Below are 18,975 nucleotides of genomic sequence, written 5' to 3' on the forward strand. Positions count from 1 at the left end.
ATTACGGAATATATAAACCATTAGGTGTTGCTTGCGGCTTTGCCTGTGTGAATAGCCTTTCCTGCTACAAAATAAATTACTGTAGCGATCCATAGCTCCATCAGTGTGATACCAGCGCAATCTATGGAATGAAAATAGATATAATATTTAAATATTTTCCCCAGAACCAAATTACCGGGAAAAATAATAGCATAGGTATAATATATTCATCCATGACATGGTTTATTTGCATGCCATATTTTATCCATATCCGTAGGGCAGTGATTGCTTTTACTCGTAACAACCATTTAAACATTCACATTATTATTTTTTATTTAACAAAACGCATAGCACAGAACACAATTATTATAAAAAATACTTAAGCACTAAATAACATTAAGACTAGATTGTCTTCCTTAAACCTATTCCCTAATTGAAATTAATAATATTAGTAAGAAGCAAGAAGATTGAACATTTTGTGTTGTGGCCACAATAAATAATATAGAGATTGTATAGTATGTCTTGAGAATTCTTTTTAGGTGCCAATAATTTTACTTTGGTTTTCCGTACTATGACCTCAGTCAAATCACCAGAAAAACAAAAAACATTTTGCACAGAATGCTGTTTGAGCCTAATATAATATGAATGTTGTTCTTATTTATTTCATCCTCGATCGATAGTATTCTGAATAATTCTATTAGGTTTAATAATTGTAAATTAATTGTTTATTTGTTTGTAGTTTACTTTTCACATTATTGTGTTTGTATGTTGTTAAGATTATCGCGTGACATACAACGCAACTCAAGTACCTACTGTTTAGGAAATTTACTACACTTGTAAATATCTGATTAATTTGCAAAATAATGTGCAATCCATATCAGATGAGATATTGATGCTAAGGCGAATCAATAAATAGTTAATAATTTAAAATAGAAACAATTCGTCTTTCACAAGCCTGTGATCTACGAGGGACATTAAATTTAATTAATCAGATGGAGTAAAATTTATGGAATGATTTTGGGGTAAATTAAATACATTTTGAATCCGCTCAACTTGATTAATATAGTGCTTATATTGCGGATTCCAGGCGCTGGAACCGTATTCTAATATAGACGGGACATAACTATTATACAAAAGTACGAGTGTGCTGTGTGGAACAAATTTTAAAATCTCATCTTACAACAAGGCTTGGCATGCGGTACGCATTGTTAACGACTTAATGGATATGATGATCTAAAATAATCTTAGAATCCATATGAAATGTACAGTTAGTTATGGTATTTATTGACGTTGGAATAGGCGATGTTTTGCTACCGAAGTGCAGTCGATTAGGGTCGCAAATGTCTGCTCCGCAGTTATTGCATGCATACAAAACGTCGACAATAGGTCATTAGTGGTTACTGTCGTAGTTTTGTTAATAAAAATCGTAAATAGTTTTGCAGTCTTAAATGGTTATAAAGAAAACCGCTTGATGATGCTCGATCAATTTCTCTAAGGAATGGAACGATAATTACTTTGGGCGTCACAAATGGGTGATAGGTGTAAAACCATATTTTGAAACTCCGTGAGAAACCGGTGATATTGTGGTTTTGTATTCAGTTTTGGCCTGGAGTTTGAAATCTTTGCCCGATATAGTGATAGGCTCACTTCACATCATAGAAGGGAACATATTTGCCGAAAAGTGGCTGCCCGGTGGCAATTTTGCCTACCCTTTCGGGGGTAATGGTGTGATGTTTTTTCTTATCGCCGTGATGCCTACATACATACATAACATCACGCATTTATCCCCGAAGGGGTATGCAGAGGCGCAACTAGGGCACCCACTTTTCGCCAAGTATGTTCCGTCCCATGATGTGATAGGGGGCGAGCCTATCGCCATATCGGGCACAAATTCCAGACTCCGGGCTGATACTGAGCAGAAAAACCCAAATATCACTTTGCCCGACCCGGGATTCGAACCCAGGACCTCAGAGCGCTATTGTACCGGACATGCAATACAACTACGCCACCGAGGCGGCCGTGATACCGCAAGATACAAATTATAACATCTAGGAGATGCTGACGTGCCAACTCCAAAAATTCTTTCACATCATGTAAGCAACTAACAAGAACTCCCGACGCAGCGCTCATCATCATTGGCGTCATTAATTGCAGGCACCCCCGCCGTGACACTTCGGACCGCTGCCACGTCTGGTTTATTTATAGACCGTTCATCACATAACATGTAATTATAATTTTAATTGTAATTTCCTTAATTAATAAACTTATTTTTAATTTAATTCATATTTTTGCAACGTCCGGACGCGGTCGACTCAATTTACATATTTTTTTGGTTTATTAGACTACTAGCTTTTGCTCGCGGCCCCGCCCGCGTTATAAAGTTTTTCGGGCTCAAGTTTACCGTTATAAAAGTCACGCTTATATTTTCCCGGGAGCCTATATTCTTCCCTGGATCTCAAACTGTCTCCATACCAAATTTCATCTGAATACGTTGGGTAGTTTTGAGTTTAACACGTTCAGGCAGCCAGATGCAGCGGGGATTTTGTTTTATAATATATTATTATAGAACTTTTAAGAGGAACAATCCCGTCATACTCATTCATCATTGTTGTATAACTTTGACCGTTTACGCAGCGAACGCAACGGAAGTTCTCATAACTAATAAATTTTCCCCGTTTTTGTAACATGTTTCATTACTGCTCTGCTCCTATTGGGTATAGCGTGATGATATATAGCCTATAGCACTCCACGAACAAAGGGCTATCCAACACAAAAAGAATTTTTCAGATTGATCCGGTAGTTCCTGAGATTAGCGCGTTCAAACAAACAAACAAACAAACAAACAAACCAACAAACAAACTCTTCAGCTTTATATAATAGTATAGATTAATTGTTCCATGGCGAACGGTTCGTGACAAGTTGTTGACGAAGTGATAGCATATACTTACATTTCAGCGGTTTATCGATAAGGTATTACGACGGACGTATGATTGAGTCCTTTCTAGCCAAATCCTACATGACCGTTGAGGGTCGGGCACAGGATCAATGGCTTTACACGCTTTCTGAGCCACGGGAGTATGATATCGTCAACTTCCTGAATCTGAGCTACGACTGAGTACAATTATTTTTTATGAAAACCTAGTCGCACTTATATTATAATCCGACCCGGGATGCGAACCTCGAACCTTAACGCGGTAGTCGTACTCGTACCGTGTTTATAAGGCTGCGTCACAGAACACAAAAACTACACGCAGATCAACGGGCGAGTATCAGTACATGCAGAAAATCCCAGAAAGCCGTGCCATACCCGGATCCTCGTCTGACTAAACGCCTTCTATCTTTGTACAGGGCATACTTACGCATAGTTGTAGGTACTATTACTGGACATTGCCCACTAAACAAACATTTATATGTTCTAGGTATAACCGACAGCCCCCTATGCAGGGGATGTCTGTTAGCCGACGAAACAGTTTACCACGTCATCCTGGAATGTGAAGATGTAGCAGCGCACTGGGCAAAAATCCTCGATTCGCCAAAGTTACTCCGAGAAGCTTGTGGAGACACCAGGAGCATACTGCGTTTCTGGACGGAGTTAGGCTGGCTTGCTTTGTAGCCGGCATGCAAGTCACGCACAATGGCCCGACTACTTTACGGGCTAAGTGCGGAAAAAGGAGCCCATAACCATAACCATAACCGTGTTTACATTACAACTACGCTACCGAAGCAGTCACAATACGTATAATTCTACATTGACGATATTTTGGGTTTTTCAGTGTACATATGAAAAGCATCTGTATAAGGTGTTTGGTAGGTTGCTGGAATATATGATGGTATTAAATCCAGGTAAATGTGTGCTAGGCGGCACAAAGGTCAACTTTTTGGGTTTGAGATCTCTTCGGATGGCACTAAACCCAGGAAAATTTAAGGACCGCGGTGGGTCAGGCACTACATCTGACTGACTGGAGATCTCTGCCTTCCTTAAAGGAACTCAACCATCTGTTCCTCTACAGTGGCGACTACGTCACTACCCACTTATACACAAGAGCTCATACTGGCGCCGGCTAGCGGCTACCGATCCTTCAAAAACCAATTATCATGATAAGAATCAAGTACGAGTTATCTTCACGTGGATCTCAAGTCGCGCCACTCACGAGTTTACTCTAAATGATAATATACTGACCCATTTGCAAGAGCTTTCTAAACTATTCAAAAACCAGACGTCGTTTCACCAGACGAAGATAGTCGTAATTTTTAAGTTTTAGATATAAATTGGATGTTGCCGTAACGCCTAAGGCAATCTGTTTAGTACATATTTATATTTACCTATTAATTGAGAACATTTAAAATTGGTATTTTCTTAAATATTAATAATACTTAAGTCACTTCTGGTGTTACAATACAATCCACTTATCATTTCATGATCTTCGAATGACGAAGAAGAATAAAGAGACGTTAATTAATTATTATTAATTAGCGTCTATTCATTAGATTTATAATTAATTTTCTTTGATATTCTATCTGTCGTAAATAAGAAAAGATTTAAATATGTTATATTGTATTCATTTATCGCATAATGTGTGATGGAAATAAATTTGCGGAACCGAAATATGAACTTTGCATTTTAACTACTGTTTATTTTTGCTGCTATAAATACCTTCAGCTGCCGCAATTATTATTGTAGCATTAGAGCGAAGCGCAGGTGAAACATCTTAAATATTACTTTCTTATTTTATTGAGTCGTTTATAAATATAGGTGTTGATTAGCGGAATTGCAATTAACTGGGTTATAATCTATTTGTTATTTCTTAACTTCAAAATCGACAGAGGAAATATCAAATATTTTAGGGGTTATCTTGTCATAAGTATACTTTTTAGTCTATGGAAATGTAATTTCTTATCTATCTGTAAAGATACATTTGAAATTTTGATATCTCTTGAAACAGGAAGCTACGAGGTCAGTTTGTTCTGTTGAGAGTGGCAAAATAGGAAAACTTTCAGTAATACAGGGCGAGTATTGCTTTCAAACTTATAAATTTATTTTAAATACAAGAATTTCAAAAGTATCTTAAATAGTGAGTAAAGACGTATCTAAGTAAGCATCTTACTAAAATAGATAAAATAGTGAAAAAGTTGTGACGTCTTGACATGTAAAATTTTGTTTTAAGTCTCTTCTGTAAAGTCGGGATTGTCCCTTACAATATTTATAGTTTACATTGCCAATATATATTAAACGTTAATTATCTTTGGCTTTAATGGTAAAGAAAATTATTGTCACGTATCTTCCATATTTCAGAGCATTCTTTGAGGGTTGTCTGATGTTAAGTCAATAGGGTCTAGAAAAAAGTGTAACTTATTAGGGCTTCTGAATATCGAGCGAACAAATTGGAAACAAGATTACATTGATAGTTTTTTTAATAATTTCGTATTAATCCGTATAATATGAAGTTCAACGATTTTTTGATTTGTAGTGGTATTGAAGTTGGTTTGATTAGTCCTATACTAAAATTTATTAATTATCGCCGTAAAAAATAAATTACTTGATTAAGCAGAGAGCTGATCCGACTGGTTTTTCACTAAAATTAACATTGAAACTGGCTCTCTTTTTGGGGATACAAAACAAGATTTCATATAAAATTTCTAAAGTATATATAAGTCGGCTTGTTTTTGGTTTCAGTTGTAGCAGTAGTATCTGTATTCATTATTTTGCTACAAGATGTGAGCGTGCCTTGAAAAAAATAAGAATTCGCTCCGTGTGCTATGTTTTTGGAGAAAAAATTTCTCAACTACGAAATGACATATTTTGTTAATCTCTGACATTTTTCAAAATAGTGCGACGCAATGGATTCCCAGAGCGCGTTTACGATGATCCGGGGCGTGCAGCAGGCACTCAAGGTGCTGGTATTCTTGCAGTTGACAGAATATTTGTGGCCGAAGCACATCGATGTACCAGGTAAGAGAAATTAAAGCACAACAAATATTTTGCTGGACGATACAAATTACTTGAAAAAACAGTGAAATGAAAAATATGTGTATAATATAAGTATAAAAGATACTAATTTAAATAATACTGCCATAATGTGTCGTTGTAAGGTAAGTGAAACATTGATGGGCCACATAATTGAAAGGTCTTCATGAAACCGTTGCATGAAAGAATATGAAAATAATATGAATTGTAGATGGAGCGAGTTTCGAGTTTATCGTGGTAGGCGCGGGCACGGCGGGCAGCGTCGTCGCCAACCGGCTCACGGAAGACCCCAACGTCAACGTGTTGCTTATAGAGGCCGGGGGAGCCCTCCGTTAGAATCTGAGGTAATGGTTAACGCATTTTATGCCTCTATAGATAGATTACCATATCAAGAAAAATATAATTATAGTAGAAATAATTAAATCAGTAAGTTATCTTTATTTATAAATCTATTAGCTGTTATGTAAGATAGAAGATAAACGTATTCGAATAAAATGACAATTTCAATCAAAAAAGAAGAAGATTAAATTATTTTTACTATTGTATAAAGCTGAAGAGTTTGTTTGATTGAACGCGTTAATCTCAGGAACAACTGATTCGAATTGAAAAAATATTTTAGTGTTGCATAGCCCGTTTATCGAGGAAGGCTATAGGCTATATATCATCACGGTTTGACCAATAAGAGCGGAGCAGTAATGAAAAATGTTTTAAAAACAGGGAAAATGTATTCCATTTGAGAGCTTCCGTTACGTGAGCTGCGTAAGCGGTTAAAGTTATGCAACAAATATGTATGACGGAATTGTTCCCCTTAAAAAGTTCTAAAAAATATATTATAAAACAAAGTCCCCGCCGCATCTTTTTGTCTGACTGAACGAGATAAACTCAAAAACCACCCAACGGATTTTGATGAAATTTGGTGTAAGAGATAGAAAGATTAAGATCCAAAGAAGAGGGCAGGACGTAGGATACTTTTTATCCCGGCAAAATATATAGCGGGACTTTTATCTCGGAAAAACTGTTTTCACTCCAATGACAGCTATTTTAATATATTTGTATTCCCTTCAGATCCCTGGCACGCTATACTTCATGATGAGGGAGACTCAGTACGATTGGAACATCACCATGGAAGCGGATCAGCGCGTTGAAACATGCCATCAGCAACCGAACACCACCGAACTCCTTAGGAAGGATGTTGGGAGGCACCAGCTCCATGAGCTACCTGATGTATTCCAGAGGGATCCCGCGGGACTATAACTCGTGGGCAGCTTTACTCGGAGACGACACGTGGAAGTGGGAGAATGTACTGCCCTACTTTAGAAAAAGCCGAAAGTGTTGCAATTCCTAAAATACTGGCTTCGGACATTGACAAAGATTTATATGGAACAGAAGGATACTTCAAAGTCAGTGTAGAAAAATACGACGATGATGAAAAATATTTTCAGACATGCAATGACATGGGATATCAGGAAGTGCCAGATCTGAACGAGAACCATCCTTTAGGTTGCTCTCGAATGAAAATTGCAATCGGCGACGGCGCAAGGCAAAGTACTGCACGCGCATACTTAACGCCTATTAAAGATAGACCAAATTTATATGTCACTAAACACACTCAAGTGACCAAAATACTTTTTGATGGCAACAAAAATGCTATAGGCGTAGAAGCACTCACCAATGATGGTAAAACTATGGTGTACAAATCCACAAAAAAGGTCATTGTATCTGCCGGCGCGATTAACTCTGCAAAACTCCTCATGCTGTCCGGTGTCGGTCCAAAAGATCAACTGCAGAAACATAACATCGAAGTCATATCTGAGCTGCCCGTCGGAGAAAACTTGCAAGACCACGTTTCCACTATTTTAATCCATAAAACAGAGAAGGCAAGCGGACCGCCGCCGCCTATGAACCCCTATGAGTACCCAGCTCCCACCATATTAAGTCACCTAACTCTTGACAAGTCACAAGGGCAAGCAGATTAACAAGTCGGTAGCTTTATCGTCCCAGAAAGCATTGTTTTGTATTATTGTACGTATAATTTCCGCTTTAAACATCAGATTTGCGATGATCTTTACACTTTGATTAAAGGAAGGAAAGCGATCTTCCATATGTTAAGCATTCTAAATACTAAAACGAGGGGCAAAGTAGCCCTGAAAAGTTCTAATGCCCTCGATCATCCCGTTATCGACTATAAGTATTTTTCCAACGAAGAAGATTTAGAAAATACTGTTAACTCTCTTGTAGATTTCTCTCGCATTGTCGAAACAACACATTTGAAGAATGTGAACGCTGAATTAGTCGATCCGGTGTCGGTGAACTGTGGTCAGTTTTCTAAAAAAAGCAAAGAATTTTGGAAGTGCTACTCGAGCTGCATGTTCAGTGGTTATAACTACTTCGCTGGGACTTGCGCGATTGGGTCTGTCGTAGACACCAAGTTGAAGGTCAAGGGAGTGCAAAATCTGCGAGTGGTGGATGCAAGCGTGATGCCGACCATCACTAGCACTGGCGTGATGGGACCGGTCATCATGATCGGCGAGAAAGGTGCCGATATTATTAAGCAAGAGTTCGGACTTTCATAACAGCAATTATTTTGATGACGTCAGTGGCACTGGATTCTAAAATAGCACCGAAACAACATCTGTTTACAATTTACAAATATTTGTCTCGGGTTTGGTAATGGGATCGAAGTTCCTCAAAGTTTCTGATATCCGTGACGCTGAACTTATATATGTATTCTGTAATAGATACAATATTTTTTTTTTATCTACGATGACAAATTTTTTAAGGTATATGATACGTGAATATGGAGCTAGGACTCTTGGGTTTCATGGATTATATGTTATACTGCTTATTTTGTTGCAAAATAAATTCAATTCATTTCTGTACTTGGTTGTTCACTTTGTTCTGTGGTTTTTCTTATTATTCTTTTGTTGCTTCTATCGTTAATTATTTCGTCAATTACAAACTCATTTATTTCCAGATCGCAGTTTTACAACGTGAAAAATGATTAAGTATGTGACATGTGAGCTTGATGATCATTGAAATTTGATGTAATTATTAACATGTGCCAAATAGTCTGTGATCACCTTTAAATGTGTCGTCCATGACAATAGGACAACGTAACGTAATCTATATATATATAAAAATGAATTGCTGTTCGTTAGTCTCGCTAAAACTCGAGAACGGCTGAACGGATTTATCTTATCTTGGTATTGAATTATTCGTGGAGGTCTAGGGAAGGTTTAAAAGGTGAGAAAAATTCGAATAATTGCCGGGAAAATCCTCAAAACAGCATTTTTCTATTTCCCATACAAACGTTTTCTAAATAAAATGGAGAGTCAATTTGTAATTTATTACCGCTGCATAAAGTTCAAATTCGCGTGCGCGTTGGAGGATCTAATATCGCGTTCTGAAACTCAACAAAAGTGAAAGTGAATCGCGAACGCGACAAAATTGCATAGTCTCAAAATACATAGTACATAAACAGTGGTCGGCTTCGAGAAACTCAATTTTAGCTAACTTCAGTTGTTAATCTGTCCGATTATTTTTTTAATAAGACTATAAAGAAATCGAAGATAAATCTTAAGTTTTGTCACAAATTAAATTATGAATCTTAAGTTAAATTTCTGAACGCATTTCAGAGCACGGAAAAAGTATTATTACGATATTATATCTATCTTTGTGGTTACGTGCGTGAGAACTTTCTTTACTTTGGTGATCCTTTGTGATAGTGACATTCCAAGTAATGTGCTCTTTTTGTGATAGTGACACTTTACTGCTAAATGAGCGGGAAATTTTCTCACTTTGATTAATTACAATTTACGATGCCGAGGAGAAGACGACCTGACTTAGGTCGTCGTAGTCAATCAAATGTGCGAAGAGCTACCTCACGTGCTAACCGCACTGATGACCAGAGACAGACAGATCAAGAAAATAGTCGTATTGCTATGTCAGAATTGCGTTCTTTAGTGAGTGACAATGTAGGAGATAGGCTAAATTATTTATTCAATAAATGCTTTTTATTAAATACGGATTCGATTTGTTTGTTTTAAAATCATTTTATACAAAAGATTAGTTCTTTTATTTATCCATGAGGTAGTATGAAGTCTGCCGGGTCAGCTAGTAATCTATATATATAAAAATGAATCCCTATTTCCCTTGGTCACGCCATCACGCGTGAACGGCTGGACCGACTTCACAATTTTTTTTTGTTGTGTTTGTTATTGTTAGGAGAAGGTTCTTTTGAATTAAAAAATTAAAAAAATTGCGCGGAAAATTAAGAAAACTTAACGAAAATATTAATTTTATATAACTGTCAATTGTTTGAAATAACTGTCAGCGATTGACAGAATGCGCGCTACAAATTCATAGTTAAGACGGGACAACGTCTGTCGGGTCAGCTAGTTGTTAATAATTCACATAACATTTTGTGAGTTTTTCGGGTTGAAATTTGGATTGATTGGCAATAAGTCAGCCATTGTCAATCTTTGTGACAGAACAGAATACCTCTGCTATAATTTTTTCACATATAAATATGTAAATAATATTAAAGCGTATGTCTAATATTGACTTTTTTTCCTTATGAGATAATGCGATTGTTCACACGCTACAAAAAGTATAAATACGTTTGATGAGTAACGCGTTTACAGAGCACCGAGCGATATTTTAGAATGACTTGTTTCAGTATTCAAGGTCATTTGTTCTCGGAACCTATTATAACAAGCGATCTAGCTCCGTCAACCTTTATTTTAAATCTAATGTTTACATTCAAAGTATTAGTAGTTCTAGGTAAATTAAAAAGATGTCTCTAACACTCAGTTTTAAATTTGTAAGTTCTGCATGACTGATTGTTCGCCTCTATAGCGGAAATAAGTTACCAAGAGGCGGAACTTTTCGAATAATATAAACTTTAATAGACTATCACCGATGTTTTTCATTTTACGTATAATTTTTCTTTACTGTATTTTTGTTCTTGGTTCGATATAGCTTTAAAATACTATCATTTTAAAAATATTGTTGTTAGACTTTGAACATAGATGGAGCAGGGAACTTTCCAAAATAAAATAGATTGTGAATTATTCCTTTTTGTTGGATAATAGATGTGTCCACAAGTAACAAAAAAGCAAAAAATAAAAACTATTAAACAATAAAATCGACTATAAAAACACAATCCACAATAATTTAATTTCAGTTACGGTTTCATAAGAAACTATTCAAACACAAGCAATTTTATTTTAAATTGGGCACTGACTTAAAAAAATATTACACGAATAATTGGGGAGAAGATTACATTACTTGTGTTTTAATAACTTCTCATTTCTTCTTCTTATTACCGCCTTTACTAAATGATATGTCTTGAAATTTTCTAAAATAAGCATTATTATAGTCGCAATAAAATCCCTTTAGTCAATTTTACGGGATCCAGGAAAAATAAAAAGACTGGAATTTCAGAATTATGATCTAGAAGCTAATCTTTACAATTACTGTTTGTTATCCCGGGAACGGACCTTTACACGGGCAAGGCTATGAACAATATCTAGTGTATAGAGTTTGTATAGTGAATACTTTCAAAATGTTACTCCAAAAGCAATATTACTCTGTGCCAGTTTAACGGCTTCCCGACAAATCGCAAGAGACTCGGGGCTTAAACGCGCATATTTGTGATTAAAAGTTGCCGCTCAAATAAGCTTGGAAATATTTTATTATAATGACATACTAACTTTTGTTATAAATTGTTCGCTAAATATACTATTGGTTGGCATTTCTGCGACGTTAGTTAAAGGTTGAAAAAACCGCCAAACGAGCAGCCATCTTGGACGGTAAAGTGAATGTGTTAAGTGAGACGCAAGTTACAAGATAACTTGGTTAAATTGTAGTTACTTACAGGTCCCGACTACGTTAATGGATAGATTCAGTCGGAGTGACATTTCATAAAGAACTGGTGTAAGTAGCATCTTCTTTTTGGCACCGTCGGTCTGACTTTTGATGAATGTTAGAGATAAAACAATTGCAAGGAAATGATGATGTCTTCTTCGTAATTTTTTATCAATTGAATGATGATTCGAGCAAGCTGTTCGAACAAATTGGTGCTTACATCCAGCTGCTTGGCTACATAAATAAATATTACTATGGTTCCTGTCTAGACCTAATACGGTAAATCCTTTTCACTTACCATTAGACCAGCTTCTGCCCGTCCGGGAAATCCTCTCCTTTCCCGTGACTTGTAACCCGAGCTGGCAGGTCGCGAGACCGCAAGTAGCGCAGTTCGTTAGCTAATTGCGTCGGAAAATTAAATTCTAGCTCACTTCGGCCGATGCATTTGGAACATTTAGCTGCCGTTGCGGCCTAGTTAGCTACAACAGTTAATTGTTGGAGCCGCTTTTAAATATTGCTTAAGTAGTTAATGTATTTTTGTGGAAGCAGTAATAGAAAATTAGGCAGGTATGTCCGGTTGTTATAAAAGCGATAAATTGGAAATAAAGGCAGTTCATATAAGTGTAGCAAATCGAAGCAAATCTCGCGATGAGCTTTTATCTCTACATAATATAAAACAAAGTTTCATCCAATTTAAACGGTTTTTTTCTTTAGAGCACTTAAATAGAATCTCGTTTTTAAATCTTCCTTTATTTTGATACTTATATTGTAGAACTGGTTAAAATCAAACAATTCGCCATCTCAGGCGGTCTGCCATATTATATTAGGACTAAGTAATTATATATTTTGTATTCTTCTCAGTAAATACTTATATTTGATATTCATATCAAGAGCGTGCATGAAAAATAACTAGCCCAACTTTATATGCGTCGTCCGCCATATTGAATTTAAATTAACGTCACTAAGCTAACCATGCTTTTTCATCTAAAACTAAAAGTGAGTCCAAGAAATCATTTCAATCGGTTGAGGATACCTCCATTAAAATTATTTTCAAGTTTTCCCCCGAACGTACATACAAACGTTGCAAATGAAATAAAAACTTGTAAAAAGAAGCATTCGACTAATAAAAAGTTTAGCAATAGCCAGTGAGGCCGGTCTAGCCTCTCGTACGCCTAAATGTTGGAGATCCCAGCCATGAGTAGCTATGTATGTTCTTTATCGAAATGTTGAATGAAGTACATACATCGTATAATTTTGCTATCAAATTTGTTATTAGCTATAACGGTTTATTTCATAAACAATATAATACATTTTATTTAATTGATTTTAAATCTTACCCAACATGTTTGGTGTTCAGGGTAACATCACCTGCACGTAGTATATGCCTTAGGTTCGCAGAAGAAGCTTTGACTCCGATCCGATAACCTGCATGGAGCCATTGTGGTACATTATGTTCAAACACCTATTAAAAAAGCTGGAGAGGTCATTGGGAATGTAGAATAGTCGAATAGCTAAATAACAGACTTCGTACAAATAATAAAATTATTTAATGCAATACAATTACAAATATAATTAAAAATATTAATAATATCAAAATTAATACTAGTTCTAAATTAAAAGCATTATCTAAATTAAATGTAAAATCTAAATTATATAAACACGTGCTGTGTATAGTAATCGCATCAGCTGGCCCTCTTGTGCCGGTGCGCGTGCGCGTGCGCATCCATGCTCGCGTGCAGGTGGCGCGGGCACTGCATACACCTGACATTAATATTAATGACCGTTACTATAAGATCCCCTTCGTGTTAGTACTGGAGAGTTTTTTGTTTTAGTTTTTAGACTGGTACGGTGGTACGGTAAATTTGGATTTTTCTTCCATGGTAATTTGATAATGGATAAATTTAATTTTGCCACTGTAGAGCTTACAAATTTTTATACAACTGCGACATGGGCAACCAACAGTAAACGGTTACTCAGTATTTCCCTCAGCCTTTCCTTATCTACCAGACGGACATCATCAATATAATTCCAGAATCTACTCTAGGATGCAATTTTTCTCGTTGGTTTACACTGTATTAGTCCAATACAATATGTTTACCATCAGGTGTCAGAACAAATATCAACCTCTGTATCCTTTCGGCTGCTCATACTAACCAAACTGTACTTACTTGGGATGCAGTTGGTCCCATTGCCGCATTTTCCTGCACATGTTCTGTACTTTTGCGTTGCTCTTGCCATGACGAAAGTCTGGGGTCTGCGTCCTTTTGCTATACTTCATGTGGCCCTGGTAAAAGTTTCCTGAAATTCAAAATAAAGGGTCTTAAATATTTCAAGACATCAATATGATCTCAGTCGAGCTGGGCCTAAATATGCAGTGAAAAAATTGGTTACGATGCTTTACCATAACAATTTTTTAGTATTATCTTATTATCTACTTAATATATAATTTCGCTCAAGTAATTATGCTAACCTATTATAAATCATTTGTACCATTTTTCTGTTTTTCGTGTAATGTGGCCTTATCGAAGTCCATTGGGAGTTGACTCTCGTGGTACTCCCTAGAGCCGAGCGAGCATGTCGACTGCGGTAGTCTAGACTCGAACGTTCGATCTATTAGACCTGACGAAAACAAATAAATTATCTTAAAAGAAAGTTGTAATTGATAATGGGACGTAAGTTGTTAACGAAAGGATTCTTTTTTGGGAATATTTAGGTTTACACATATGATCTAAATTAAAATAATATCACTTCGTTTGACTTGATGTTACGCAATAAGTAAGCAATGAATGGCGATTATTTGAAATACAGAATTCATTTACGAGTCACACTGTAATATGATCTACTATCTATTAGAGAAAAGATGATACGTGATGAACGAAACATATATTATAGAAAGAAGATATTGCTACGAGTGATAATTTATAATTTGTTGTAACTAAGAAAGCCATGCCGACATACTCAAGTATCTACGTTAAGAAAAAACAAATCCAACGCTCACCCCTCTCTTCGACAAACTCCAGCATGGAGACAGCAGTGCGCGCTTTACTCACAACTTTGTTAGTGAAACTTTTTTGTTTTCTTTGTTTCACGTCAGGCCTGAAGTCACTCGATTCCGATACTTTGAACAAATCAGAATCCTAAAAAAAGACCAGAGTGCTCAATACCTTAGTATCTTTTGTATTGCTGGCGATTTGTCACCCGTCTTAGTAATTTTTAACCCTATTTCCCAACAATACTAAAGAAAAATAGATAAAACGGTCTTTACTACCTAACGTATAGGAGACCTAGCATATAGTATTTTATTGTCGACCAAGTATTATGTTAAGCTATATGAGAGCTAGCACTCATAGCACACGTAGGTGTATTGAGGCACTTACCGGCAACACCAGAATATCTCTCAACTCAGGTGTAACATCAACGAACTCCCAGAAAGCGCACACCTTCCTCTGAATGTAATCTGTATCTAGTTTATCATCAGGAGTGAAGTCTACTACCAGATGCTGTGCAAGGAGCGGCTCCCCGCACGCGCTGTCTCCGAACACGCTGAACGACCGCACCGACCCTGGCGGGTTACTCGTGGTCTCAAAAGTATCCGTGGTCATTGACCCACTAATTTTCAACACTGATGCCTTATCACTATTCATTACAAAAATCTTATACAAATTAAGTATAACGTTATCAAATGTTATAACATGACATATTGGTTTTGTTTTTATCTATGGATAAAATATTAGCTTGGAAACGGAAACATAATGAATAGGAAATTAATGTTCGGTGCTCTTTGTTTATATACCTATTAAATCTATATAAAATACTATTGATATATTTTTTTAAATTTTTTATTTCCCTTTATTATTGGGAAGGCAAAGGGTTCTAGCCCATACAGCCTCGTCATTAATAGTGCTTTCAATGAGATTCAGTAAGATAAGGCCTAAGCCAATACTGTAGATAATTATTATATACCTTTATTGTCAAAACCATAGAGGGAGATGCATTTCAAAATGTTTGTTAAATAGTTCCATCTCATCTCTTAAAGTAAAATATAATATTCCCTGTAGGAAACTAAATAAAGTACTGATTAAAACGTCAATCAGGTAACCGCAAGGCACAAAACACAAAACACTTTCAGAAGCTTTGGAACAGCTTTATATAAAATTGGCAGCCTTCATACTATGTGTTACTCTAACAAATTAATTAATTTGACTAAGGTTCTACATATTAGAAGGTTATAAATATTACAACTTATAAGTTTCACACATTAAAACGGTAATCAAAGAGATTGTAATCTGACCTCCATGAGTTAAATATCCCAGAAGCCAAAAATAATTATGGTCATTAAATTGTCAAAACTAAAGAAAGAAATTGCATTTTCAGAAGAAGTTATATTATAAAGTTATATACCTAAAAAATAAATATTACAACACTTCATAAAATGTACACCGACGCGAGCACACAATACGCTATAGACGAAAACATACCAAACAACGAACAAAATATCATCGATGAGGAATATGACAAGAGAAGCTACGAAAACAAACGCAATGACGCAGTTCTAGTGTTAAAAGAAGAGAAGAGTGAAGAACCTGAAGACATTCACGAAGCTGTTGAAGAATGGGCGCGGCGTTCATCTGGAGTGAGCGACTTTAACGATGTAGACTGTGGTGAGCCTGCAACGGGACAACACCTGAGAATCAACTTCGCGTTTACTGAAGATGATAACATAGAGCTGGAGAATAAGTGTCGCAGTTTTTGGAAGTTTATCGCTAGCCATCCACATTTGGAACAGATCAAGGTTTTGCCGGTGAGGAAATATGTTTCTGTGGAATAATGTCGTAAGGAGTAATTATAATTTAGGCGGTAAGAGTTGTTACTCAGTAAAACCCAGTGTTAATGCCCTCGCCATCCTGACACATGAGATGTTAATTCTCATTATATCCAGTAGTTGCACTACTACAATGTGAATAGTCAAATTTAAAAACTTTAAAGTTCGCAAATAGTTCAGTTCACTTCAAATTTTTACGACTAATATCGCAGTCTTCATGAATCCCAAATGAATTCTAAAACCCATATGATTTCCTATGAATAATGTTTAATAGACAAATGATGCTGAGAGCACATCTGCTGAAGATGCTGAAATAATAACGAAAATGCAATCGAATAATGCAGTGAAAACTGCAGTGCAGTGGATGGAACACGACGGTGAGTTTGATGTATTAGAAGTTCACAAAACGAGTTTAAACACAAATAGGCCATTAGGGTGATGACCGCCATCTAAATAATATTCCACATATCATTATAGGACCTGCTTTTACCTGCATACAGATATTTTAAATTTACAAGACGAAATATTTTTTATTATTTGTTTAATAAACTTATTATTTCGAAGATGTAATGAAAACTGCAATGAGAACGAAATTCAGGAAAACCTACTGCGAGCTGGATAGAGGAGATTACTGCGATGGGAGGAAGAAAACCCGCAGAAACTCCAAAATACAAATCAATGGACGTAAAGGTAGTAGTTATATTGCCAACAATGTATTAATTCTACAGAACAGAAGAGCTTAGATTTTTGATACAATAAAGTGTCGAGACAAGCAATTCGTTCGGTTGATGGTATACGCGAAGATGGCCTACGAGCTAAACAGCAATGTACAGCGTTCGTCACTGATACGTTAGATGTTAAATCTTATAACATGGTAATACAGACAACAACAATATATTTCATGTCGGGCACAAAAATGTAGTTTCTTGTCATGCAACTGAGTAAAGTAATTTTACTTACACAATCTACTTCTAGTTTAAACCAGTTAGAAGTGAAACATAAAACATCCCAGGAGGGCTTGAATATTACCACTAGTCTCATCCTCACAAAAGCGGTGTGTACCTCACCAGATGGGGTGTGCATATTTTAGAAGCCGTTTACTCTTGCCCGTTGCTTCTAATCAGCCATGTTTAAACAACCTTGCAACGTAAATCGGACTTTGTAAACTGGGAGATACAGTTGAAATGGTACTGACTAGTGGAAATCACGTTTGAAACTTTGCTGGTATCATCGGATGATCGTTTATGTTGAAACTAGGCCTTACACAGCCGCACAGTGCTAGTGAAGTGTCGGGGCCGTTGTAGCAGTACTTACAGTAGATTAAATAAGAACAATAAATAAAGTCAACAGCAATTAACTTGTTGTAACCTTATTATATTCCTGCACCAGTTATGATAATAAACGGGATAAGATTAAGTTGGTAAAACAGATTCCGGCATGGCCCTGGACAACCTATTCCACTATTTTGTTAATTCTAAGCTTGGTGACAGCGTCAGAGTTCCAATGACTGATGTGTGATCACATTCCTACAGTCCGACGGTGTTTATGTTGCTGCTGGTCATTAAGTATTATCATAGTCATCATGTTTCAAACAAGCGGTAAAGGATTAGTGTTTTATTACGGGATCAAGAATTTAGTCGATTCGTATACAATTAATTAAGTTGTTTGTTCCTGATAGGGCCTCACTGTCTCACCACGGCCGAGCCCTCCACGGTCGATGTAGCAATAGCTTTAGAGTAAACGATCTGTGCAAACCGTTTGGAAGTCAATGCGACTACCAGTAACGGGCGTTACGGTTTCATTTACATGAAGAAGATATTAACATTTGCATTTAGTTGCATCCAACATATCCTCATAACAGTATTATTATATTACTCGTATTAATGTGGTATTTTCATAAATGATATAGCCATGTTGTGGTAATTTCTATCCAACTGTGTTCTACCTTCTTTGCCATTCATTTCTGGAATATATAAATTGTAGAAGTGGTATTTTACCAGGCGCCTTAATCTTCCTCCAATGTGAGGCTGGAATAATATAAGTTTTCACGCTCTTGCATGCAGATACAATTAGGAATATATTTTACGAACAGTCGCCTACAATGTTGTTAACCCTTCAGAGGGATCGACACTCGGGGAATTGTGTAAAACCAAAACTTGGATCTTAAACCCAGGATCTCGTAGTGTAGTCGTAGTAGTCTTTCAAAACTGAGATATTTTGTTTAGTTCATGTAATTAAATTGTTAAAATAAACATTAAATAATTGTTCGAACCAGTCGTGACTCCGGTCAGCACTGAGACATAAATATTTGCTGAATCAGTGAACAAAACCATTTAAAACA

The 18,975-nt window shown here is 36.3% G+C and overlaps 4 protein-coding genes across 4 annotated transcripts; 3 read left to right on the top strand and 1 right to left on the bottom strand.

Moving 5' to 3' along the window:
* The first annotated feature begins 5,811 nt into the window (after positions 1–5,811).
* LOC119192145 (pyranose dehydrogenase 3-like) lies at positions 5,812–6,282 on the top strand. Its single transcript, XM_037445983.1, has 2 exons — positions 5,812–5,929; positions 6,156–6,282. Exons 1-2 carry the CDS (start codon positions 5,818–5,820, stop codon positions 6,278–6,280), a joined length of 237 nt encoding a protein of 78 aa, XP_037301880.1. The 5' UTR covers positions 5,812–5,817; the 3' UTR covers positions 6,281–6,282.
* Positions 6,283–7,242: 960 nt separating this feature from the next.
* LOC119192143 (choline dehydrogenase, mitochondrial-like) lies at positions 7,243–8,128 on the top strand. The gene has a single exon (XM_037445980.1). The coding sequence runs from the start codon at positions 7,243–7,245 to the stop codon at positions 7,918–7,920; it is 678 nt and encodes a 225-aa protein (XP_037301877.1). The 3' UTR covers positions 7,921–8,128.
* A 5,239-nt stretch (positions 8,129–13,367) lies between these two features.
* Positions 13,368–15,589, bottom strand: LOC115447074. The gene is made up of 5 exons (XM_030173990.2): positions 15,190–15,589; positions 14,811–14,949; positions 14,303–14,431; positions 13,981–14,110; positions 13,368–13,573 (listed from the first exon to the last, which is right to left on the bottom strand). Exons 1-5 carry the CDS (start codon positions 15,454–15,456, stop codon positions 13,495–13,497), a joined length of 744 nt encoding a protein of 247 aa, XP_030029850.1. The 5' UTR covers positions 15,457–15,589; the 3' UTR covers positions 13,368–13,494.
* Positions 15,590–16,158: 569 nt separating this feature from the next.
* LOC119192144 lies at positions 16,159–17,640 on the top strand. Its single transcript, XM_037445981.1, has 3 exons — positions 16,159–16,613; positions 16,909–17,011; positions 17,199–17,640. The coding sequence occupies exons 1-3, from the start codon at positions 16,245–16,247 to the stop codon at positions 17,375–17,377; spliced, it is 651 nt and encodes a 216-aa protein (XP_037301878.1). The 5' UTR covers positions 16,159–16,244; the 3' UTR covers positions 17,378–17,640.
* Positions 17,641–18,975: the final 1,335 nt, after the last annotated feature.

This window comes from Manduca sexta, unplaced genomic scaffold (genome assembly GCF_014839805.1).
Source record: "Manduca sexta isolate Smith_Timp_Sample1 unplaced genomic scaffold, JHU_Msex_v1.0 HiC_scaffold_2398, whole genome shotgun sequence".
Classification (NCBI taxonomy): domain Eukaryota; kingdom Metazoa; phylum Arthropoda; class Insecta; order Lepidoptera; family Sphingidae; genus Manduca; species Manduca sexta.